Source organism: Pecten maximus, chromosome 1, assembly GCF_902652985.1.
Source record: "Pecten maximus chromosome 1, xPecMax1.1, whole genome shotgun sequence".
In the NCBI taxonomy this organism is placed as follows: Eukaryota; Metazoa; Mollusca; class Bivalvia; order Pectinida; family Pectinidae; genus Pecten; species Pecten maximus.
The window spans coordinates 11,014,610-11,041,393 of NC_047015.1; the positions used below are offsets into that span (position 1 = coordinate 11,014,610).

The following is a 26,784-nucleotide window of genomic DNA, read 5'->3' on the forward strand; positions in this document are numbered from 1 at the left end:
CCTCTGTCCAGATGGCATTCATATTGACTATGAATGCCAGCTGAAAGCCGTTCAATGCTTAAATGCATATCATAATACAGGAGTTATTTGCTTAACAAAAAAATCATTGCCAGGCTGTCCTAGTGTAGTGTGCTACCTGAGGATTTCATGCTGGCCTCTGAAAAGTCCCCAATCGCACAATCGCCCATAGCATCAGTATATATGGATTCACGGGACATGCTGTCCTTCTCAACCGGAAGGAAAACAGAAAAGATGTCAGTAATGGCATTCCTCAGGAATGTTCTTGAACCCGTCCCATTGATGTTTTATATCAACAACCTACTGAAAGTAACAAACACCGAACCAGGAACATATCCGCTGACGATACAAACCGGACAATATCGAACTACCGGGGCGGCTCTACAAAGGAGATTGACTAAAGGCCCGGACAGGTAACAACAAGTGGCTACTCTACTTCCACCAGGACAAAGGTATAGGAAAAAGCGATAGTAAAACCTTCACATACAACTTAGAAGATGGTAAGGAGCTTCCGTTTACCGCAAACCAAAAAAAAATATAGGTGTAGCTATTGATAATAAAATGTCATTTGATGTACACGTATCCGAAATAAATCTGATGTTATAAGGAACACTATGGAATACATGTACAATAATAAAGTTAAAGATCTCTATTAAGGATTCGTAAGACCTCGTCTTGAATATGCAAACAAAGTTTGGAACCCGCACCTTGTAACACATATATAAGCTAAAGAAAACGCCCAGAGAACATAACGAAACGTGTCATACCAGGGCAGACGGCTCCGATTATTGGCTTACAGACGCGTCAGGGGAGACATGATTTAACTTTTAAAGATTAATACCATTGAAATATGATCCCAAAGTGTCCATGCCACAAAAGAATAACATTCCTGATACACGAGACCGATGAATATCAACTAATAGGCTGTGTGCAGAGTCATTGATATCTATGTGCAGTGTGGTAACACGTGTTTACAATGTAAGTGACGTCTGTGTACAGTGTCAGCGACGTCTGTGTACAGTGTCAATGATGTCTGTGTACAGTGTCAATGATGTCTGTGTACAGTGTCAATGATGTCTGTGTACAGTGTCAATGATGTCTTTCTACAGTGTCAATGATGTCTGTGTACAGTGTCAGTGATGTCTGTGTACTGTGTAAGTGACGTCTGTGTACAGTGTCAGTGTCGTCTGTGTACAGTGTCAGTGAAGTCTGTGTACAGTGTCAGTGACGTCTGTGTACAGTGTCAGTGACATCTGTGTACAGTGTCAGTGAAGTCTGTGTGCTGTGTTAGTGACGTCTGTGTAGAGTATGATTGACGTCTGTGTACAGTGTCAGTGATGTCTGTGTATAGTGTCAGTGATGTCTATGTACTGAATAAGTGATGTCTGTGTACAGTGTCAGTGATGTCTGTGTACAGTGCCATTGATGTCTATGTACTGTGTGAGTGACGTCTGTGTACTGTGTCAGTGACGTCTGTGTACAGTGTCAGTGACGTCTGTGTACTCTGTCAGTGACATCTGTGTACAGTGTCAGTGATGTCTGTGTACTGTGTCAGCGATGTCTGTGTACTGTGTCAGTGACGTCTGTGTACAGTGTCAGTGACGTATGTGTACTGTGTCAGTGACGTTTGTGTACAGTGTCAGTGACGTCTGCGTACAGTGTCAGTGACGTCTGTGTACAGTGTCAGTGACGTCTGTGTACTCTGTCAGTGACGTCTGTGTACAGTGTCAGTGATGTCTGTGTACTGTGTCAGTGACGTCTGTGTACAGTGTCAGTGACGTCTGTGTACTGTGTCAATGACGTCTGTGTACAGTGTCATTGACGTCTGTGTACAGTGTCAGTGACGTCTGTGTACTGTGTCAGTGACGTCTGTGTACAGTGTCAGTGACGTCTGTGTACTCTGTCAGTGACGTCTGTGTACAGTGTCAGTGACGTCTGTGTACAGTGTCAGTGACGTCTGTGTAGAGTATGATTGACGTCTGTGTACTGTGTCACTGATGTCTGTGTACTGTGTCAGTCATGTCAGTGTACTGTGTCAGTGATGTCAGTGTACTGTGTCAATGATGTCTGTGTACAGTGTCAGTGATGTCTGTATACAGTGGCAATGACGTCTGTGTACTGTGTCAGTGACGTCTGTGTACAGTGTCAGTGACGTATGTGTACTGTGTCAGTGACGTCTGTGTACAGTGTAAGTGACGTCTGTGTACAGTGTCAGTGATGTCTGTGTACTGTGTCAGTGACGTCTGTGTACAGTGTCAGTGACGTCTGTGTACTCTGTCAGTGACGTCTGTGTACAGTGTCAGTGACGTCTGTTTACTGTGTCAGTGACGTCTGTGTACTGTGTCAATGACGTCTGTGTACAGTGTCAGTGACGTCTGTGTACTGTGTCAGTGACGTCTGTGTACAGTGTCAGTGACGTCTGTGTACTGTGTCAATGACGTCTGTGTACAGTGTGAGTGACGTCTGTGTATAGTGTCAGTGACGTCTGTGTAGAGTATGATTGACGCCTGTGTACAGTGTCAGTGATGTCTGTGTATTGTGTTAGTGATGTCTGTGTACTGTGTCAGTGACGTCTGTGTACTGTGTCAGTGACGTCTGTGTACTCTGTCAGTGACGTCTGTGTACAGTGTCAGTGATGTCTGTGTACTGTGTCAGTGACGTCTGTGTACAGTGTCAGTGACGTCTGTGTACTCTGTCAGTGACGTCTGTGTACAGTGTCAGTGACGCCTGTGTACTGTGTCAGTGACGTCTGTGTACTGTGTCAATGACGTCTGTGTACAGTGTCAGTGACGTCTGTGTACTGTGTCAGTGACGTCTGTGTACAGTGTCAGTGACGTATGTGTACTGTGTCAGTGACGTCTGTGTACAGTGTCAGTGAAGTCTGTGTGCTGTGTTAGTGACGTCTGTGTAGAGTATGATTGACGTCTGTGTACAGTGTCAGTGATGTCTGTGTATAGTGTCAGTGATGTCTATGTACTGAATAAGTGATGTCTGTGTACAGTGTCAGTGATGTCTGTGTACAGTGCCATTGATGTCTATGTACTGTGTGAGTGACGTCTGTGTACTGTGTCAGTGACGTCTGTGTACAGTGTCAGTGACGTCTGTGTACTCTGTCAGTGACATCTGTGTACAGTGTCAGTGATGTCTGTGTACTGTGTAAGTGACGTCTGTGTACAGTGTCAGTGACGTCTGTGTAGAGTATGATTGACGTCTGTGTACAGTGTCAGTGATGTCTGTGTACTGTGTCAGTGACGTCTGTGTACAGTGTCAGTGACGTCTGTGTACTGTGTCAATGACGTCTGTGTACAGTGTCATTGACATCTGTGTACAGTGTCAGTGACGTCTGTGTACTGTGTCAGTGACGTCTGTGTACAGTGTCAGTGACGTCTGTGTACTCTGTCAGTGACGTCTGTGTACAGTGTCAGTGACGTCTGTGTACAGTGTCAGTGACGTCTGTGTACTCTGTCAGTGACGTCTGTGTACGGTGTCAGTGACGTCTGTGTACTGTGTCAGTGACGTCTGTGTACTGTGTCAATGACGTCTGTGTACAGTGTCAGTGACGTCTGTGTACAGTGTCAGTGACGTCTGTGTACTGTGTCAGTGACGTCTGTGTACAGTGTCAGTGACGTCTGTGTACTGTGTCAATGACGTCTGTGTACAGTGTGAGTGACGTCTGTGTATAGTGTCAGTGACGTCTGTGTAGAGTATGATTGACGCCTGTGTACAGTGTCAGTGATGTCTGTGTATTGTGTTAGTGATGTCTGTGTACTCTGTCAGTGACGTCTGTGTACTGTGTCAGTGACGTCTGTGTACTCTGTCAGTGACGTCTGTGTACAGTGTCAGTGATGTCTGTGTACTGTGTCAGTGACGTCTGTGTTCAGTGTCAGTGACGTCTGTGTACTCTGTCAGTGACGTCTGTGTACAGTGTCAGTGACGCCTGTGTACTGTGTCAGTGACGTCTGTGTACTGTGACAATGACGTCTGTGTACAGTGTCAGTGACGTCTGTGTACTGTGTCAGTGACGTCTGTGTACAGTGTCAGTGACGTATGTGTACTGTGTCAGTGACGTCTGTGTACAGTGTCAGTGAAGTCTGTGTGCTGTGTTAGTGACGTCTGTGTAGAGTATGATTGACGTCTGTGTACAGTGTCAGTGATGTCTGTGTATAGTGTCAGTGATGTCTATGTACTGAATAAGTGATGTCTGTGTACAGTGTCAGTGATGTCTGTGTACAGTGCCATTGATGTCTATGTACTGTGTGAGTGACGTCTGTGTACTGTGTCAGTGACGTCTGTGTACAGTGTCAGTGACGTCTTTGTACTCTGTCAGTGACATCTGTGTACAGTGTCAGTGATGTCTGTGTACTGTGTAAGTGACTTCTGTGTACAGTGTCAGTGACGTCTGTGTAGAGTATGATTGACGTCTGTGTACAGTGTCAGTGATGTCTGTGTACAGTGTCAGTGATGTCTGTGTACAGTGTCAGCGATGTCTGTGTACAGTGTCAGTGACGTCTGTGTACTGTGTCAATGACGTCTGTGTTCAGTGTCAGTGACGTCTGTGTACAGTGTCAGTGACGTCTGTGTACTGTGTCAGTGACGTCTGTGTACAGTGTCAGTGACGTCTGTGTACTGTGTCAATGACGTCTGTGTACAGTGTCAGTGACGTCTGTGTACAGTGTCAGTGACGTCTGTGTAGAGTATGATTGACGTCTGTGTACTGTGTCAGTGATGTCTGTGTACTGTGTCAGTGATGTCAGTGTACTGTGTCAGTGATGTCAGTGTACTGTGTCAATGATGTCTGTTTACAGTGTCAGTGATGTCTGTATACAGTGGCAATGACGTCTGTGTACTGTGTCAGTGACGTCTGTGTACAGTGTCAGTGACGTATGTGTACTGTGTCTGTGACGTCTGTGTACAGTGTCAGTGACGTCTGTGTACAGTGTCAGTGATGTCTGTGTACTGTGTCAGTGACGTCTGTGTACAGTGTCAGTGACGTCTGTGTACTGTGTCAGTGACGTCTGTGTACTGTGTCAATGACGTCTGTGTACAGTGTCAGTGACGTCTGTGTACAGTGTCAGTGACGTCTGTGCACTGTGTCAGTGACGTCTGTGTACAGTGTGAGTGACGTCTGTGTACTGTGTCAGTGACGTCTGTGTACAGTGTGAGTGACGTCTGTGTACTGTGTCAGTGACGTCTGTGTACAGTGTGAGTGACGTCTGTGTATAGTGTCAGTGACGTCTGTGTAGAGTATGATTGACGCCTGTGTACAGTGTCAGTGATGTCTGTGTATTGTGTCAGTGATGTCTGTGTACAGTGTCAGTGATGTCTGTATACAGTGTTAGTGATGTCTGTGTAGTCTGTCAGTGATGTCTGTGTACAGTGTCAGTGATGCCTGTGTACTCTGTCAGTGACGTCTGTGTACTGTGTCAGTGACGTCTGTGTAGTGTGTCAGTGACGTCTGTGTACAGTGTAAGTGACGTCTGTGTACAGTGTCAGTGACGTCTGTGTTCTCTGTCAGTGACGTCTGTGTACAGTGTCAGTAACGTCTGTGTGCTGTGTTAGTGACGTCTGTGTAGAGTATGATTGACGTCTGTGTACAGTGTCAGTGATGTCTGTTTGCTGTGTCAGTTATGTCTGTATACAATGTCAGTGATGTCTGTTTACTGTGTCAGTGATGTCTGTGTACAGTGTCAGTGACGTCTGTGTACAGTGTCAATGATGTCTGTGTACTGTGTCAGTGATGTCTGTGTACAGTGTCAGTGACGTCTGTGTACAGTGTCAGTGACGTCTGTGTACTGTGTCAGTGACGTTTGTGTACAGTGTCAGTGACGTTTGTGTACAGTGTCAGTGACGTCTGTGTACAGTGTGAGTGACGTCTGTGTACAGTGTCAGTGACGTCTGTGTACTCTGTCAGTGACGTATGTGTACAGTGTCGAGGATGGCTGTGTACTGTGTCAGTGACGTCTGTGTACAGTACCATTGATGTCTATGTAGAGTGTCAGTGACGTCTGTGTACAGCGTCAGTGATGTTTCTATACTGTGTCAGTGACGTTTGTGTACAGTGTCATTGCTGTCTGTGTACTGTGTCAGTGATGTCTGTGTACAGTGTCAGTGATGTCTGTGTACAGTGTCAGTGATGTCTGTGCACTGTGTCAGTGATGTCTGTGTACTGTGCCAGTGACGTCTGTGTACAGTGTCAGTGATGTATGTGGACTGTGTCAGTGACATCAAAGACCTGAGTTTGCCATTGTGAATTCCCCCGTATTGATTCCTGGTCCACACTTCTAATTCTAAAAACTAAGCTAATATTGTTACATGAACGAATCACATATTCCGACTGATTTTATTCATTTCCCTCCGGATCTTTCCAAATCATTGCTAACAATACCGATATATAATTATACCTAGATTATATTTGACTCTTCAACCTGTGTATTACTATCTGTGCCAAACTATCTGACGTCATATAAGTGAAACATCCCAGCAAATTACTGGAATACGTAAAGATAAACTGATGTTCTCTCATATCTCGCCATGTTGGGCAGAGTTTGCCCATAGTAAGTAGCTAGGCCTAGGCCTATGTAACAAAAATATATCTTACATAGGCCTAGCATTTCACGCGCGCGGGATAAACTGCGTTCAAGGGGGACAACTCTTACAGCGTCTTCTGCTTTTGTTCACATCTGTCAGCTGTCAGTCGTCATCGCTGGTGTCAAATTTTTAAAAAGACTTTAGAAAGATATGCATGTATTCAGTATATACATGTATCATACCAGTGAAAACCGATAGACAACAAGGTAAAACGTTGAAACATTTCATCTGAGCGAAAATATCACTCATTTACTGTACTTTACAGGCTTACTGTAACAGTAGGCTGGCCTACAATGTAGGTTTGTCATTTGTTATTAAAAACATGCAAACACACACAATCTGATTCATCAGGCAATGATAGTACGTTGAAATAAAGCCATTGATTAATGCTCTTTAACAAAATGTTTAACACCAAAAACCGCAAAATGGTTCCGTCTATGTCACCACAGGGTCCTGGAATTTTGTTAACGTCAGCCTATCTTCGTCATCCAGTAAAGAAAACTGGTTAATACATATGTAATCATATGTCATAGAAAAGATCGAATGTTCACACATAAAGATGTCAATTCCATCGCGAATATTAACACACAATACAGCCCGAGACGTCGCTGTTATGTCGGAGATACATGCATTATTGTTTTATACTAGTCTTTTACCATAAAAACATTAGCGTAGTTCCCACCATCCACTGATTATCGCTGATTGGTGTGTAACTCGGGCATCGTGACCTATATCACCGTGAAACATAAGCTTAACCCCCTCCCCTCCCCACACCTGAACGATAGAGAGAAACAGGACAAAATAGAAGAATTACTAGTCTTGTGTGTAAATGATTTGAACAAAAGATATTTCCTTGCATATTGATAGTTGGTTATGATGTCCCTCTTCTGTTAGTCTATTTCTAATTTCTATGTTATTTCTGTGACACAGTCCTAGACTGGCCACCAGCCTCCAAGTTTTTGGCAAAGAAAAATAAAATACTCAGCTGCTTTCTAGTATTCTAATGACAGAACCCCGCTCCTTATTTGGGAGACCAAAATCATAAAGCTCAATTTTATCATAATTTTAAGATTTAAGAGACTGGAAGCCACTATAATACAACTCCTTTGATTTATATATATTGCCCATTCGATTGCATATTACACATACAAATCAAACATACCGTGTATGTTAATGTTGCGTTATCATCTATGTCTTTATGAGAAGTGAAAGGTCCAAAAACCTTATACAATACAGTTTGAGTACATCGACATAAATCATATGAAGACACCAGAGTACACAATTTTATAAAATATTGTATAGAGATTGTTCATTGAATCATTGATAGAAATAATATAATCGGCAGAGCTCCTCCACATAAAAATGGATTTAGGCCAAATTAAATGGATAGCTTATGTAATTGTTGAGAGAACAATAAATGTTTAAAGGGATACTCATCAAATATTGTATAATGACTAAGCGCTGTAAAGTTGTGTGAACATATCCCAACTGTTGGAACAGGTTAAAACAATATTCCATTGTTGCCTTTGTCTAAAATAGACGTTGTTATTTTGGCACGCAACAGCACTTCGACGCTGGTGTCGTCTCGTTACCGCAGATTACAAATGGCCCTATTGAACCGCTCCAAGACTTAACCATCTTGTGTTGCAAAACAATCTCTAGAAATAATAATAAGAACAAATATAAGTCCTTTCATGTCCATTTCAGTGACACTAAGGGTAAAACACGTGCTTTTCCAGGTATCCCGTAGGCAATATCCGGTGTTGCTCCCATACGGTGGTATGCCACTACCGTGCAGTCTGTGACGTCAGTGAACTATCACACAGTATCGCTGTACAGCCTGTGACGTCAGTGAACTATACACAGTATCGCTGCACAACCTGTGACGTAAGTAAACTATACACAGTATCGCTGTACAGCCTGTGACGTCAGTGAACTATACACAGTATCGCTGCACAACCTGTGACGTCAGTAAACTATACACAGTATCGCTGTACTGCCTGTGACGTCAGTGAACTATACACAGTATCGCTGCACAACCTGTGACGTCAGTAAACTATACACAGTATCGCTGTACAGCCTGTGACGTCATTGAACTATACACAGTATCGCTGCACAACCTGTGACGTCAGTGAACTATACACAGTATCGCTGTACAGCCTGTGACGTCAGTGAACTATACACAGTATCGATGTACAGCCTGTGACGTCAGTGGACTATACACAGTATCGCTGCACAACCTGTGACGTCAGTGAACTATACACAGAATCACTGTACAGCCTGTGACGTCAGTAAACTATACACAGTAGCGCTGTACAACCTGTGACGTTAGTGAACTATACACAGTATCGCTGCACAACCTGTGACGTCAGTGAACTATACACAGTATCGCTGTACAGCCTGTGACGTCAGTGAACTATACACAGTATCGATGTACAGCCTGTGACGTCAGTGGACTATACACAGTATCGCTGCACAACCTGTGACGTCAGTGAACTATACACAGTGTCGCCGTACAGCCTGTGACGTCAGTAAACTATACACAGTATCGCCGTACAGCCTGTGACGTCAGTGAACTATACACAGTATCGCTGCACAACCTGTGACGTAAGTAAACTATACACAGTATCGCTGTACAGCCTGTGACGTCAGTGAAACTATACACAGTATCGCTGCACAACCTGTGAACGTCAGTCAAACTATACACAGTATCGCTGTACAGCCTGTGACGTCAGTAACCTATACACAGTATCGCTGACACGCCCTGTGACGTCAGTGAACTATACACAGTATCGCTGCACAACCTGTTACAATAAGAAAACTATACACAGTATCGCTGTACAGCCTGTGACGTCAGTGAACTATACACAGTATCGCTGCACAGCCTGTGACGTCAGTAAACTATACACAGTATCGCTGCACAACCTGTGACGTCAGTAAACTATACACAGTATCGCTGCACAACCTGTGACGTCAGTAAACTATACACATTATCGCTGTACAGCCTGTGACGTCAGTGAACTATACACAGTATCGCTGCACAACCTGTGACGTCCGTGAACTATACACAGTATCACTGTACAGCCTGTGACGTCAGTAAACTATACACAGTATCGCTGTACAGCCTGTGACGTCAGTGAACTATACACAGTATCGCTGCACAACCTGTGACGTCAGTGAACTATACACAGTATCGCTGTACAGCCTGTGACGTCAGTGAACTATACACAGTATCGCTGCACAACCTGTGACGTAAGTGAACTATACACAGTATCGCTGTACAGCCTGTGACGTCAGTAAACTATATACAGTATTACTCACCCTGTGACGTCAGTGAACTATATAATACAGTATTACTCAGCCTGTGACGTAAGTAAACTTTATACAGTATTACTCAGCAGGTGACGTAAGTAAACTTTATACAGTATTGCTCAGCCTGTGACGTAAGTGAACTATATAATACAGTATTACTCAGCCTGTGACGTAAGTGAACTATATAATACAGTATTTACTCAGCCTGTGACGTAAGTGAACTATATAATACAGTATTACTCAGCCTGTGACGTAAGTGAACTATATAATACAGTATTACTCAGCCTGTGACGTAAGTGAACTATATAATACAGTATTACTCAGCATGTGACGTAAGTAAACTATACACAGTATCGCTGCAGCCTTGGATGTAAACGTTACTTGTTTCAATTGACGTTGACGACCAAGTTGCGCTTTTATATAAACTTTGATATAGTCCTGTATTAATGGCAGACGAGAGTATATTGTCATAAAAAGACACGGAGAAATGGCCCTGGAACTCTTCAGGGGTTAGTGTTATGACTATGAAAATACTGTCTCTATTCTAAAGCCCCAGTCACACCGGACCTACGACCAGGTTACGACCTAGTTGCGACCGAAGAAAATCGGAATCGCAGGGAAATCGTAGCATGAGCGCACGACTAGTCGCAGTGGTCGTGGGTGATCGCACGCGCAAAATCAGTCGCAGCAAGGTCGATGGTCATGTTCAAAACTTCTGACCTGCGATTCTAAATCGCAAGTGGTCGCAGAACGGTCGTACCACCAGTCGCACATGAACGCAGGACCAGTCGTGCATGATCGCGGGCCAAGTAGTTGCAAATTGTTCGTGCTACTGGTCGTGCCACTCTACGATTGGTGGTACCACCGATCGTACGACCTCACAATTGGTCGTACGATCAGTCACGACCTGTCCCGAGTGTTTGCACGAGCTTACGATCGGTCGCACCACCAGTCTTTACCTCGCAAACCACTTTCCTGGGTACAGGTAACAAAATGGCGGATATACAAGCATCTTTTTTTCATCGGCCTTTCTTCGGAGGCATATTATTGATGTATTCGTCTGTACTGCGAGGTCACAACTGATGCTAAAATGGTACAAGTCTTTTTATATGATCGATCGACTGTCTGCGATTGTCTGTGATCGTGTGAGCAGTCGCAGGTTGCCACGACTGATCGTGCGAGCAGTCGCAGGTTGCCACGACTGATCGTGCGATTGGTCACTGATCGCACCACTCATCGCACGATTGCCTACGATTGCCTTCGATTGCCTACGATTGATCTTGCGATCAATCTTCTCCAATCGTAAGTCATTGCGCGACCAAGCGCACCACCAATCGTACGATGACCTACCACAAGTCGTAGGACCAATCGCAGTATGCGATCGCTAATAGACATCGCAACAAACATTGCCGATCGGTCGTAACTCGGCCAAATCGCCCCCAATCGCACGATTCAGAAATCGTACGATCTGGTGTGACTGGTGCGACTTGCTGGCATAATAACCTGGATATTATAGAAAGTGGTTGTCTATATACTGATGATAACCAAACATAACCCACCGAATACGCCTAAACACACTGTTGACCAACTGACCAGACCAGCAGCAGAACACTGTTGACCAACTGACCAGACCAGCAGCAGAACACTGTTGACCAACTGACCTGCCAAGTTTGTAGGGTGAATAACATGTGTTTGCAGTTGAGTGACATTGGATAATTCACCAGCGAAGTTGGATTTACTCTCCCACAGACTATGACGGGACATCCTTATATTGTTAATTAACCATTTTAGATAATAAATAATATTGCTAATTAGCTTCAAATGTGCACGAACTTACAATGTATCAATGAACAATGGTCTAGCGTCTCAATATAAGGTACTAAATAGAAAACATTGTCTATACTTCGAGGTTGGTTAATCCTTTGTAATTTTAAATTACTGAACAATATCATTAAGCGACACGTGCTTAAAAAACTGTCAGCTGCCTGCCAAAAATGATACATTTAAGAGTAAACACAAATCAAAATGGGCTTTTATATATAATTACAACAGAATAACAACTAAAACCCTTGGTTCAGTATTAGAAGCGTGGTGAACACACTTTGGGGAGCGATTGTTAGACTTTAGTTCTGTACTTTTTACTTTGATTTCGCCTGTGGTATCAATATCAAACATAATTGTTTCATATTATGTCAATATTGAAATTCAGAGGCATTTTTCTACTAATTTCAATTTCTATTCCCATGAATCGCGACAAAGATCATTATGTATATATCGTACAGATTTATAACAATTGGAGTAATAAGATATTAGCAATATTGTGCTGGTTAAGCCACATATAGGCATGTTAATTTTGTTTTGAATATAGAAAATGCAATAAATGGTATCACGAAATAATTACTTTATTCTTTGAAAAGTTTATTGTTGTTGATATGGAAAATTTAGAAAACACAATAGCTAGGTGTCTAACCTTTGCAGTTTTAACTACATTGTACTAGTAATTAGATAGTTAACTTATAAGAATGATTGTGCATTATATTATAATTATATCATTTCTATGCTGAATATTTCAAAAATAAGTTATTCAAAGTATTAGATAGAATCAGTGACCGTGCTTCTTTGGAAATACATAATCTAAAATTCTATTTATGTTGAAATTGTATCATTAGTTTTAATATATATTCAAGTGTCAATTTACAGTTAACAGTTGGGAATTTATCTAAACGTTTACCTCATTTCGGATATTCTAGACAGGAACACAGAAATGGCAATATGTGATAGCTGTTTGTCGGTATATCCTGAGGCATGACATAAGAGTATACTTCATGAACTACACCCTGTTGATGGGTAAACAGGTGAACATATATGATATATATACAGATGCTGAGGACAAACAGTGATATAGTGTATGTCCCTAACAATTTATGTACACTGAACATGTATCAATGCATGAAATCCAAAATAAAGAACAATAGCGCAAATATAGTCTGAAAATAACAAAGAATATATGTTACATCTGTCAACGGGGACTTGCCTTAATAGCAAGTGATATATTTACTAAGAAACTGTATGATAAATAGCTTATTGTTTTTATCCTAACTTATCTACATGTCCCACTCTCAGAATCTACAGTTACCAGTCTCAGAATCTACAGATCCCAGTCTCAGAATCTACAGTTACCAGTCTCAGAATCTACAGATCCCAGTCTCAGAATCTACAGTTCCCAGTCTCAGAATCTACAGTTACCAGTCTCAGAATCTACAGTTACCAGTCTCAGAATCTACAGATCCCAGTCTCAGAATCAACAGTTCTCATTCTCAGAATCTACAGTGCCCCGTCTCAGAATCAACAGTTACCAGTCTCAGAATCTACAGATCCCAGTCTCAGAATCTACAGTTCCTAGTCTCAGAATCTACAGTTCCTAGTCTCAGAATCTACAGTTCGCAGTCTCAGAATCAACAGTTCCCAGTCTCAGAATTTACAGCTACCAGTCTCAGAATCGATAGTTCCCAGTCTCAGAATCTACAGTTCCCAGTCTCAGAATCTACAGACCCCAGTCTCAGAATCCTACAGTTCCTAGTCTCAGAATCTACAGTTCCCAGTCTCGGAATCTACAGATCCCAGTCTCAGAATCAACAGTTCCCAGTCTCAGAATCTACAGTTCCCAGTCTCAGAATTTACAGTTCGCAGTCTCAGAATCTACAGTTCCCAGTCTCAGAATCTACAGATCCCAGTCTCAGAATCTACAGTTCCCAGTCTCAGAATCTACAGATCCCAGTTTCAGAATCAACAGTTCCCAGTCTCGGAATCTACAGATCCCAGTCTCAGAATCAACAGTTCCCAGTTTCAGAATCTACAGTTCCCAGTCTCAGAATCTACAGATCCCAGTCTCAGAATCAACAGTTCCCAGTCTCAGAATCTACAGTTCCCAGTCTCAGAATCTACAGTTCCCAGTCTCAAAATCTATATATCTCAGTCTTAGAATCTATATATCTCAGTCTTAGAATCTACAGTTACCAGTCTCAGAATCTACAGTTCCCAGTCTCAGAATCTACAGTTCCCAGTCTCGGAATCTACAGATCCCAGTCTCAGACTCTACAGCTGCCAGTCTCAGAATCTACAGCTGCCAGTCTCAGAATCTACAGCTGCCAGTCTCAGAATCGATAGTTCCCAGTCTCAGAATCGATAGTTCCCAGTCTCAGAATCTACAGTTCCCAGTCTCAGAATCTACAGTTACCAGTCTCAGAATCTACAATTCCCAGTCTCAGAATCTACAGTTCCCAGTATCAGAATCTACAGTTCCCAGTCTCAGAATCTACAGTTCCCAGTCTCAGAATCTAAATATCTCGGTCTTAGAATCTACAGTTCCCAGTCTCGGAATCTACAGATCCCAGTCTCAGAATCTACAGTTCCCAGTCTCAGAATCTACAGATCCCAGTCTCAGAATCCTACAGTTCCCAGTCTCAGAATCTACAGTTCCCAGTCTCAGAATCTACAGTTCCCAGTCTCAGAATCTACAGTTCCCAGTCTCGGAATCTACAGATCCCAGTCTCAGAATCTACAGTTCCCAGTCTCAGAATCTACAGTTCCCAGTCTCAGAATCTACAGTTCCCAGTATCAGAATCTACAGTTCCCAGTCTCAGAATCTACAGTTCCCAGTCTCAGAATCTACAGTTCCCAGTCTCAGAATCTAAATATCTTGGTCTTAGAATCTACAGTTCCCAGTCTCGGAATCTACAGATCCCAGTCTCAGAATCTACAGTTCCCAGTCTCAGAATCTACAGATCCCAGTCTCAGAATCAACAGTTCCCAGTCTCAGAATCTACAGTTCCCAGTCTCAGAATCTACATATCTCAGTCTTAGAATCTACAGTTCCCAGTCTCAGAAGCTACAGTTCCCAGTCTCAGAATCTACAGTTCCCAGTCTCAGAATCTACAGTTCCCAGTCTCAGAATCTACAGTTCCCAGTCTCAAAATCTATATATCTCAGTCTTAGAATCTACAGTTACCAGTCTCAGAATCTACAGTTCCCAGTCTCAGAATCTACAGTTCCCAGTCTCGGAATCTACAGATCCCAGTCTCAGAATCTACAGTTCCCAGTCTCAGAATTTACAGCTACCAGTCTCAGAATCGATAGTTCCCAGTCTCAGAATCTACAGTTCCCAGTCTCAGAATCTACAGCTGCCAGTCTCAGAATCGATAGTTCCCAGTCTCAGAATCGATAGTTCCCAGTCTCAGAATCTACAGTTCCCAGTCTCAGAATCTACAGCTGCCAGTCTCAGAATCGATAGTTCCCAGTCTCAGAATCGATAGTTCCCAGTCTCAGAATCTACAGTTCCCAGTCTCAGAATCTACAGTTACCAGTCTCAGAATCTACAATTCCCAGTCTCAGAATCTACAGTTCCCAGTCTCAGAATCTAAATATCTCGGTCTTAGAATCTACAGTTCCCAGTCTCAGAATCTAAATATCTCGGTCTCAGAATCTACAGATCCCAGTCTCAGAATCTACAGATCCCAGTCTCAGAATCTACAGATCCCAGTCTCAGAATCTACAGTTTCCAGTCTCAGAATCTACAGATCCCAGTCTCAGAATCAGGAGAAAGTTACAAGCTGTCCATAACTTCCCGAAACGCGATCCCAACAAAAACAAACGAAAATAAGCCCTTAACCCTCCTAGTTAAGAGGACTTTCTAGTTTGAACATTGGGGATATTTCGGACACATGCGCGATGGGAGTTCATTACATTTGTGTAATAAGTCAGTAATGTTACAAAATAATATACATGTATTCTAACCACTATACATTATCGTATTATTTGAAGTTTGTAACATGTCGTGACGTCACGCCCTACTCACCACGGTGATGATGCAGTCCTGATGACGCACAAGGAAAAGATCACCAGTGCTCTGGTCACAGTTACACATCAAATGTCACGATGTGTGACAAAGAGTACGTACGTCCTCGATCCGTATAAACACAGACATAATCACACAAACACACAGAAATCTAGTGGGGAATCCTCATAGACCCACCCTGATGATAAAGCATGCTGTACAACAAACTTGTGTAAAGCGTACTCGCGATACAGCAATCAAAATCAAAAATGTTTAAATTGCGCTGTATGTAATACCCGTCATAACCTAATAGAACCATTTTCTGAGTAGCATCCTTGTAAAGCGTGTAGTAACCTCTTCGGGATAGGAAGTCTTTCCGTTAGGCGGTCCACTGTGATGTATGGTGTGTGTATCTGGGTATGTTTGGGTGCATGCTGACACTGGACAGGGAGGAGGGTCAAGCTACCTCCCTCACCCTTCCTCGTTGTTTACATTGGTAGATAAGTACATCAGCCATGGACCGGTGTGTGGGTCTTGTTACAAAGGTGCGAACACTGGCTGACATAGTTATGTTAATTAGAGATTAGTACGGACTATTTCTCGCCCACATCATAAGAAATGGTACAATATATATTACAAGGAAATGTATCGAAAACAAAACGCAGGACTGTTTTGAGCTACACTTTGTACGTCGTCGCTTGCCGCCAATATCTACTTCACTTGCATCAGTTCTTCAATAACTAGAAACCACCCGTCAACATGATCTTTATTGTTGATCTATGATATAATTTCTTTTGTCTAATGACTCGATTTCCCCATAAATCTAATACCGCAGCATCATAAGTCTCTTACATCTACGCTAAAGTCAAGTCTATCGCCACACACAATGAGAGACCACCGCATTACATCCGTTCATCACTAGGCCGCAGGATGGCACTGTTCCGAAACATCTTGCTAGTTCCGGTTTGTAAGCCATTGTAATCAGGGAGAATGGCAGCACCAAAGCAGGGCTAGAAGACAGCATGTACTGTTTCAAATGGCCTACACAGTTCAGGAATTATTATTGACGCTATTCGCCATTGATATTATCATTAGGGAAGCTTCACAATTAATTCGACATTCATTTCAGTCATCCCATTTCCTATGTTAGACGGTCGGTTCCTCTTCTTGTTCCTTTCAATTGATTTATTTGCGGTTATGAATGACATACATCCTTCATCTAAATCATTTACATATAAATTCTAATATAGTTATTACTATCAGCCCATTACGTATCAGATGTATTCTGTACTAACAATATTTCATTCGGTTTGTACATAAAGAACACTTGGAGCATTCGTAGGAAATTAAGGCCCATTACCCTTTGTTTGAAAGTTAAGGCTTTTAAATCTACCTGTATGTAAGTACAACCCGAATGAAGTGAAAATCAAAATTTCTTTTCAAATTATAATTTTAGTTAAATGAGGTTTGTACTTATCACACCAATTTCCCCACCTGCCCCCATCTTTGACTCCCAGAATTTAAGGGGTTAGTATGTTGTAATCGAGTAAGAAAGTCAAGAAACTTTACCATGAATTCTGAAATATATTATCCCTATAGAATTTGAAATGAGAGTCCATTGTGTGTCGGAGGAAACGGGATAAAAAGTCTAGATCTGTCTTGATTGGGATACTTAATTACCGTACTATTGGGGCACACATGGTAACGACAGAATCGCCTGAGACGGTTTTCTGTAAATGGGCACTCCAAATGCATAAAACATACTACGCTGTTGTTTGACGAGTTCAGTTTTTTTTTCATTTTTAAAAATCAACTCATCAACTGCTGAGATTGTCACCATCTAATTGAAAAAGGGGAAACAAGGACAAGAGAACTGTGTTAGAATTGCTTGGTTCGTAAACGACGGACCGGTGCCAGTGACTGGTTAGCACTAAATGATCAAGCTTTGTACAATGGCTGACTTACGACCAATAAACAGATATATCATGCGATGCGTGCAGTTGTTGTTCTCACGCATATAACAATTGTATTTTCATGTGTTACCGATGGAAAACATATCCAATTTCCAACAATATGAATTATTTTGGTAAATCAAAAATTGTTTTACAACAATAAACTTGGGTGGATGTTTTCTATTCCTATGTCATCAGCTTTTGACTTAGGTATATCTAAATCAGTAAACACCAATAAATCATATTAAGATCCCTATTATACACGTACATATATTCCGCTGTGAATTTGTACTCGAAACTAGAGATTTATACTACGTTGTATTTCTACTGGCTACAATACTCCTACAAGTCCTTCATGATTTTAACAAAAAGGTTCTTCGTGGACTGGCGAGCTAGCAAACCTTCCCTTGATTGTGACGCTTGGCAATAAGGACAATAACAGATATTGACCTCCTAACTAGCAAGCCTTCCCTTGATTGTGAAGTTTGGCAATGAGGACAGTAAAAGAAATTGACCGGCTAACTAGCAAGCCTTCCCTTGATTGTGAAGTTTGGCAATGAGAACAAAAGGCGATGGTAATAGGTCTCTTTAGACTCCGTGACCTAATAAAATGCCGAACAAGCGATTAGATAATTGGTGACTGAAAACAGAATCCGCATGAAGGAAACAATGAACGTCGTAAATAGATATCGGCAACCAGATGGAAAGACGGAAGAGAGTGGCGGAGGCCGCATCGGTCAAGTCGAACGCGGAATTCGACTTACACCATAGGTTTGTAATGATCGATGTACGCTCGAGGTTACACTTACTACCATGCTGGCAATGAAACTAGATATTACTTCATCGACCAACAATACATTATTTTACTAATATATATTGTGTTATTATCTCTACATTATTTAACTAATATATATTGTGTTATTATCTCTACATTATTTTACTAATATATATTGTGTTATTATCTCTACATTATTTTACTAATATATATTGTGTTATTATCTTTACATTATTTTACTAATATATATTGTGTTATTATCTCTACATTATTTTACTAATATATATTGTGTTATTATCTCTACATTATTTTACTAATATATATTGTGTTATTATCTCTACATTATTTTACTAATATATATTGTGTTATTATCTCTACATTATTTTACTAATATATATTGTGTTATTATCTTTACATTATTTTCACGTGCGGACGCAGTAGCAGCGTTTTTATGTAATATACGGATTTTTCTTTTCGTTTCTTTTTTCACAATTAATATGAATTTCACCACAGCTAGGCATATTTGAGTGTTAGCATCTCTTATGAACAAAAAACAAAACCAAACCAGAAAACACCAAAATCTTTAAATAGGTAAGAAATATTATCTACTCTATTTGACCCATTCAGCACGCATCTGGCCTAAGATTGCTTGATATTCTTATTGTATCTTTAAGGGCGGTGGCCGAGTGGTTTAATTGTCCCGACACTTTATCACTAGCCCTCCACCTCTGGGTTGCGAGTTCGAAACCTTTGTGGAGCAGTTGCCAGGTTCTGACCGTAGGTCGTTGGGTTTTTCTCCGGGTACTCCGGCTTTCTTCCATCTCCAAAACCTGGCACGTCCTTAAATGATCCTGGCTGTTAATAGGATTACCAAATTAAAGTACACCCGGATTATAAATAGGTGTGTTTATCAAATGCCAAGACGTTTCACGTTGAGTCGTCTTTCGTTTTTTGTCTAACAGACTCACACTGTCTCTGTAAGACGTAGATGATGATGTGATGTATTTGTCTTCACGCCAGTAACCAATACGCCTGACCGACGTGGAGCTTCTGATGCTCGTCTTTGATCGCCAGTCCACCATTCTTTAAAACTAACCAGTTTTGGCAGGCGTGCACGACATATTTTCCAAGGCACATTAACATATAGAGAGTGGAAGACCTAATCAGAGACCCCTCGTGATCAGTTGGTAGTTTCCCGGTTTTATAACTATGAAAAACTACGGAATTAACCCTCATATCTTATCATCATTAGTATACATACCATATCATTTTATACATTTGATGCTTTTGTAAAACATTGATGTGTTATGAAAACATAGTGAGGCTTAAAGGACGGTCTCCCTAGTGTGCGAGATGCATGTGCTATATTTGTGCATACACCAGGATACCACATCCGGTCACACTTGCGAACCAGTTGTCACACACTCCATAAATGCTTAGCGTAACATTTAGTTCCAACATTGTACCAAATTATATTTACAGTATGTGTATTGACAACAGTTAGTTTTACTGTACATAGAGTCTACACCTTCTGTCTCGTCTATTAATATACGTGCATTGTCCACATTACGGCGACTTTTGGTTCTCTTTTGCCAATATGGCGATCTTTTGTTTCATAACTGATATTGTGACCCTTTTCAATCGTAGCCTATTCATTTAGTGTGCCATTATTTGTTTACAGGTTTGTGATGTGTTGTGCTCGTGCGTTTTCAAATAAAGCGATAGATTTCTTTTTATGATTATTCTTTCTATTCTTCGTGAACAGATCTCGGCTAAATCCAATTCTTAATAGTATGCAATAAGAAAATAGTATATTTAAAATTGCCCTCGAATGTCTTGTCCATTAGATAAAGAAAAGAAAACGACGATTGCACATGCACATCACAGGACAAAAGTAACCTACGTATGGCTATTAGGAAGAGTGATAACAATCTTCAAATCTAAATGGCGAACTGTTTAAGGAGAGTTAAATATATTTTTTTTTATTTTAGACTTATACACGTTTTGTTTACATCATGTTAAAGTGCATGTTTTGTTTACATCATGTTAAAGTGCATATGAGTGCAAGGATCTTTTATGAATAAAGTTGGGATTTTAGCTAATGTTAAAAACCCATAAGAAAAACATTACAGACTTGTGCAACTATAACTTAAAAATACAACGAAACCTGAGGTAACCGCCTTAACAATTACACCGTAGTCTGCCTAGGTACAGGGGGATATACAGACCAACTTAAACATCTACATTTTGTTTAGTCATATAATATGCCATAATTAAATATAGTACAATTACAATTATATAACACACGTAAGGTCCTAAGTGGGTAAAACATTAATCCTAGTTAACTTATCAATAATGAAACGCGTTGTCTGCATTAACTCAAAATTCATTAACTATAATTGTTACCTGACTCTCTATGTAAATATAAATTAAGTAGTTTCTACTGTTGACCGGTCATTATTTTTTACTTGACTGGCCATGAACATCTGCACACACCCAAACACCCAAAGGATTACGATGAAGCGTCTTTCTGATCGTGATTTGTAAACAGTATCTCTAGCAACGCGCTTAGATTCGAAGTCCGAATCAGGGTTTGTTGTATTTAATTGAAAACAGGAATTTGGCTACCACATAAAAGGGTCTGTATGAATTCTTACAGTGTACTGCGAGGCCAAAGGTATGCACCAAAGCCGGAATTAAAAGTTTACTGAAGAATTTTTACGGGTTTCCTTAGCATGACAAAATATCTCATATGTGAAATCTTTTGGATTATTCAGATAACACATCAGTTGTTTCATGCCTTATCAGTCGGCAGTCAAAACTCTTCCCTGAGGTGTTAGGTTGGTCCAACACCCAGGTAACTAGTACATCATTTAGTTTGATCCATAATATGCATTTAACGTTTAATATTGAAACAAATATATAGCCTGGTGTTACATGTTTTCGATAGGCTAGTGACTGAATAATCCGAAGGTTCTGACGTTAATATCGCCTTTCAAGCTGACTTGTGGCGATTTAACATCAGAACCCGACCCATACAGAAAACGAGCAATTTTTCCGACCCACCCTCAGGTCGGCGTTTGAACGTTTACTCCATTTCCCTTCAACCTGGCACATAAAATGTATACATCGATTAAAAGGTAAGATAACATTTTATTAGCTTACATACATATTTTACTCACTGATCATCGTTCACTAAATATATCCGTCAACATTCTTTTCAAACCTGTTTTCAGCATAGTTTTGAAAATGGCCGCCATCGGCAGGACACAAGATCTCGCGAGATTTCAATGTAAACAGATCGGGCAAAAGCCTCTTGTGACGAGATTTGGGTCACGTGATTAGCAATGGTGGTAGCTTTGAAGTTTGGCAAAGTATGTGGATGGATATATTTAGTGAACAATGACCAGTGAGTAATATATGTATGTAAGCTAATACAATACTGGGAAGGCAGAGCTTGCAGACGATGCAGCAAGTCTTGATTTCGGTGATGTTTTTTTTATGAAAATCATAATTTTTAACATTTTAGATAAAAAGGATTAGCAGAAAAATGACTTTTCTACACGAAAAACATAAATTGCATATCTGGCCTGCTTCTGACGCATGATTTCAGAGTTTTGGTACCGGAGATGGAGCAACAAGAACGTCTCGGTGTATTGACATATGCAGAAGGCGACACCATATATATAAAGTATATATAACTATGCATGTTGGAATTTTACATATTAATCTTATAAAAGTAAGAATTTTACAAGGTATGTGTGGTTATGTCGACCCAAGGAACGATCAGCAATTAATTTAAATTTAATTGCGTACATCCGGCATTCTGTGTGGCTTTTCACGATGCGCTTTTCCATTTACCAGTGTGAGTTATACAGGAGATATAGACTGATCCTGGTTAAAAATAACTTCGTGTTTGTCTCACCTTAGCCTATAAGACAGTTTGCTACCAAGGAAATTGCCAATACTTTCTCTAACTGTGTGATTACTTCGCGGTTTGAGGTATATATTTTATAACACATAAAACAAGAACGGTCGATATGAGTAACTATATTAGGAGTAAATATAATATGTAACTAAGATCATTAACGGGTGCCAATATACCTTCTGTATGATGATCCCAATATCGCCAAATTCACGATCGTCCAAACGTAGTGACCTAAAACAAGTGCTATGACCCAACCATACTTGTATGACCCGACCATACCTGTATGACCCGACCATACTTGTATGACCCGACCATACTTGTATGACCCGTATGACCCGACCATACTGGTATGACCCGACCATACTGGTATGACCCGACCATGCTGGTATGACCCGACCATACTGGTATGACCCGACCATACTGGTATGACCGATCATACTGGTATGACCCGACCATACTGGTATGACCCTTATGACCCGACCATACTGGTATGACCCGACCATACTTGTATGACCCGACCATACTGGTATGTCCCGACCATACTGGTATGACCCGACCATACTCCGACCATACTGCTATGACCCGACCATACTGCTATGACCCGACCATACTCCGACCATACTGCTATGACCCGACCATACTGCTATGACCCGACCATACTGCTATGACGGTTATCGTGTCATATGGTTCTATTTAATATGCTGCTATTTGCATAAATTGCTATTTTTATTTCTTTTCTTTCGTGGCTGTCTTTTTGAGTTTCACATGAATCCCTTGGCACCCGTTGTCATAACCAATTCAAAACAGTATGCAACTATAGGCTGATAGCGTTGTATTTATGTCTGGAGAAAACCCTTTACAAATCGATATTACCAAATTAAAGTACACCGTTTCACAGAAAGAATGATCGTAGCACTATTGAAGTTGTTGTTTTGTTGACGTAAAGGTCGCCACGTCCTGTTCTGTGGCCAGACGGAAGTATTGCCACAGGGTGTCGTATTTACCTGAAAGCATTTAACTACGTTACGAAACCAAACGGTTTCCACTATAACGAAAAAGAATCAGCTATTTTCTCTGAACAATGTACGTCTGTACAGCAATGCTCGTGAGCAGGATTAGCGGTGAGAATGCGGTACACATCGACACATGTTCAGGTTCCTAGTAACTTGGCTAATTAGATATATATGTGGCTATCTGATGATGACCTTACCTCAATACAGAGCCCCACCAGGAGGGCATTCCGCTCGCGCTGTTTCCTTACGTGCGGCATGGCCCCGCCCTGATGAGGTGGGAGTGGTCAGTGTGGTATTTACGTCACATTAGACCAGTGGTCAATGTACAGGTTTGACCGTTTAACCATTCCTCTGCTGTTGCACATTTGTCCGAATCCTTTTATGTCATTGCAAGAAGGCACAGTAACATACTGACCACAATATATATTAGGACCACACAAGATTTCAAATTGTCCACGTCGGAAGTAAGTGTTGAGGGCTCGACCTCTGCTGCTGACCAGGTGTTGACTTTAACCACAGGTGGTACTGATCAGTCTCACGTCTTTATTGGGCAAACGTCCAAACCCACTGACCACTATAACCAAAAAGCCTGTTGATGACCAGGGCTATTACACTCGGCTGACCACAGGCGTCTGTACTACTGATACCGGTTACTGCCGTCTGTCTATCAAATGCTGTCTCCGCTGTCTGTTTACCCAACAAAACTCCACATCAAGAGTTTGTCGATAATTATCTCAACTTCACACACCACAGGAAATCGCCAGGAGACCCACTTTTATATATAATTAAAGTAATTAATAATAATTATATTTCATGCAAATTACTGTCGCGTGTACCCGCCAATCACAGACAAGCGACATATAGATATCGCTCTGTAGTGAGCCGCAAGGAAAGCTCATGTTCGGGGAAATTATTATAAAGTCGGACTTTTAGTGTGGGGACATTAACGGGGATCACTGATGGTGCCGACATCAATATCGACTATGGCCAGAGTGACGAAGACGAAACTAGGTCACCTCCTGCAGACGATGCCGAATAAAAACAAATATTTAAGATCGATTTAAACGTCAAACCACCTGTAACAATAAAACCAAGGAGACAAGGCAAGATAGAGATAGAAACGTAGTCTAAACGGTTACGACTGTAAATCATAAAACACAAAGGAAACTAGGCCAGATAGAGATGGCAACGTAGTCTCTTAGGTTACAACTGGGAGATCACATGAAACCATGACGACAAGGACAGATAGAGACAAAAACATCGTCTCCAAGGTTACCACTGTAAAACCATATGAAGCCAAGGCGACAAGGCCAGATAGAGACAAAAACGTCGTCTCCAAGGTTACCTATATACAATCACATGAAACTGAGTCGACAAGGCCAGATAGAGACAAAAACGTCGTCTCCAAGGTTACCTATATACAATCACATGAAACTGAGTCGACAAGGCCAGATAGAGACAAAAACGTCGTCTCCAAGGTTACCTATATACAATCACATAAAACTGAGTCGACAAGGCCAGATAGAGACAAAAACGTCGTCTCCAAGGTTACCACAGTAAAACCATATGAAACCAATGCGACAAGGCCAGACAGAGACAGAAACGTCGTCTCCAAGGTTACCACTGTAAAACCATATGAAACCAATGCGAAAAGGCCAGATAGAGACAAAAACGTCGTCTCCAAGGTTACCACTATACAATCACATGAAACTGAGTCGACAAGGCCAGATAGAGACAAATAGGTCGTTTCCAAGGTTACCACTTACCACTGTAAATCACATGAAACTGAGGCGACAAGACCAGATAGAGACAGAAACGTCGTATCCACGATTTACTACATGTACTGTTAATCAAATAAAATAAGTCTTGTTATATTTTGATACTTATATTTAGTGAACCCCAATAACAGAGTTTGCCTAATGTTCAATTAGCATGTCCTTAATAAAGACTATATATATATATATATATCGTATATGTATTGCTAATATGTTGTAGACAGGAAGATCACTTTTCCTTTCACAATTTAGAAGTCGAATAGCAGATTTACAGTAACTCTTGCGGTAACGTAGCAGTGTTATGATTGCTGGTATCGAAATTTTAAGTTTATTTTATTTACTAGAGGTATCAAATTGAGCTCAATATATATATAATTATAGCTTGACAAGACTTATCGCGGTTACCGTTTCCACTCGTGTGAAATTAATAAAGCGATTTACACTTTTAAATGAAAATTCCGTATTCTTGTATACTTGTCGTCATAGGGTATAGCAATCTAAATACAAAATGAATTCTCGGCATCGATCGGCACTACACAGAACAACGTTTTCGCACAAACATTTCTCTCCGAGGGCCCTGTCTAACTCCCAAAACGTCATCACATTTGTCAGATGACTCGTCATCTGCGTGAACAGTGTCTAAGAAAAAAAAACCGCTTTTATGAGCACGACTTATAATCTGGACAGTACACAGTCAGCATTCTACCAAGGCCACACAAATCTATAGAGCCACACCGTACCCGTGAATCACAACTCTCTACCAGGACAAGGCCACACAAATCTATAGAGCCACACTGTACCCGTGAATCACAACTCTCTACCAGGACAAGGCCACACAAATCTATAGAGCAACACTGTACCCGTGAATCACAACTCTCTACCAGGACAAGGCCACACACATATATAGAGCCACACCGTACCCGTGAATCACATCTCTCTACCAGGACAAGGCCACACAAATCTATAGAGCCACACCGTACCCGTGAATCACAACTCTCTACCAGGACAAGGCCACACAAATTTATAGGGCTACACTGTACCCGTGAATCACAACTCTCTACCAGGACAAGGCCACACAAATCTATAGAGCCACACTGTACCCGTGAATCACATCTCTCTACCAGGACAAGGCCACACAAATCTATAGAGCAACACTGTACCCGTGAATCACAACTCTCTACCAGGACAAGGCCACACAAATCTATAGAGCCACACTGTACCCGTGAATCACAACTCTCTACCAGGACAAGGCCACACAAATCTATAGAGCTACACTGTACCCGTGAATCACATCTCTCTACCAGGACAAGGCCACACAAATCTATAGAGCCACACTGTACCCGTGAATCACATCTCTCTACCAGGACAAGGCCACACACATCTATAGAGCCACACTGTACCCGTGAATTACATCTCTCTCGTTGATATCAATCCAATTGGACCACAGGAGAGGTCATTAGAACGTGTTGATGTATTAGTACGTGTAATGAAGAGGTCGTGTGTCTCAACCCGATACAACATAACCACAGGTCGACGGATTCACAAACTAAGGACTACCATAGGAAAAGACCATCGTGTCAAGTCAAATAT

At 41.3% G+C, this 26,784-nt stretch overlaps 1 protein-coding gene across 3 annotated transcripts in view; it reads right to left on the reverse strand.

Annotated features, from left to right (window-relative positions):
* The window catches only part of LOC117324656 (atrial natriuretic peptide-converting enzyme-like), a 159,140-nt gene that overhangs the window by 101,301 nt on the left and 31,055 nt on the right, over positions 1–26,784 (reverse strand). The window contains exon 1 of one of the 3 annotated variants that reach the window (XM_033880600.1): positions 23,617–24,059. The exons of 1 other annotated variant lie outside the window; for it this stretch is intronic. In XM_033880600.1, coding sequence (XP_033736491.1) covers positions 23,617–23,676 — 60 coding nt within the window. In that variant the 5' untranslated portion in view covers positions 23,677–24,059. Of the gene's footprint in view, positions 1–15,772; positions 16,143–23,616; positions 24,060–26,784 lie in introns of those variants that run through there. One more of the 3 variants, XM_033880591.1, reaches the window with a different exon arrangement.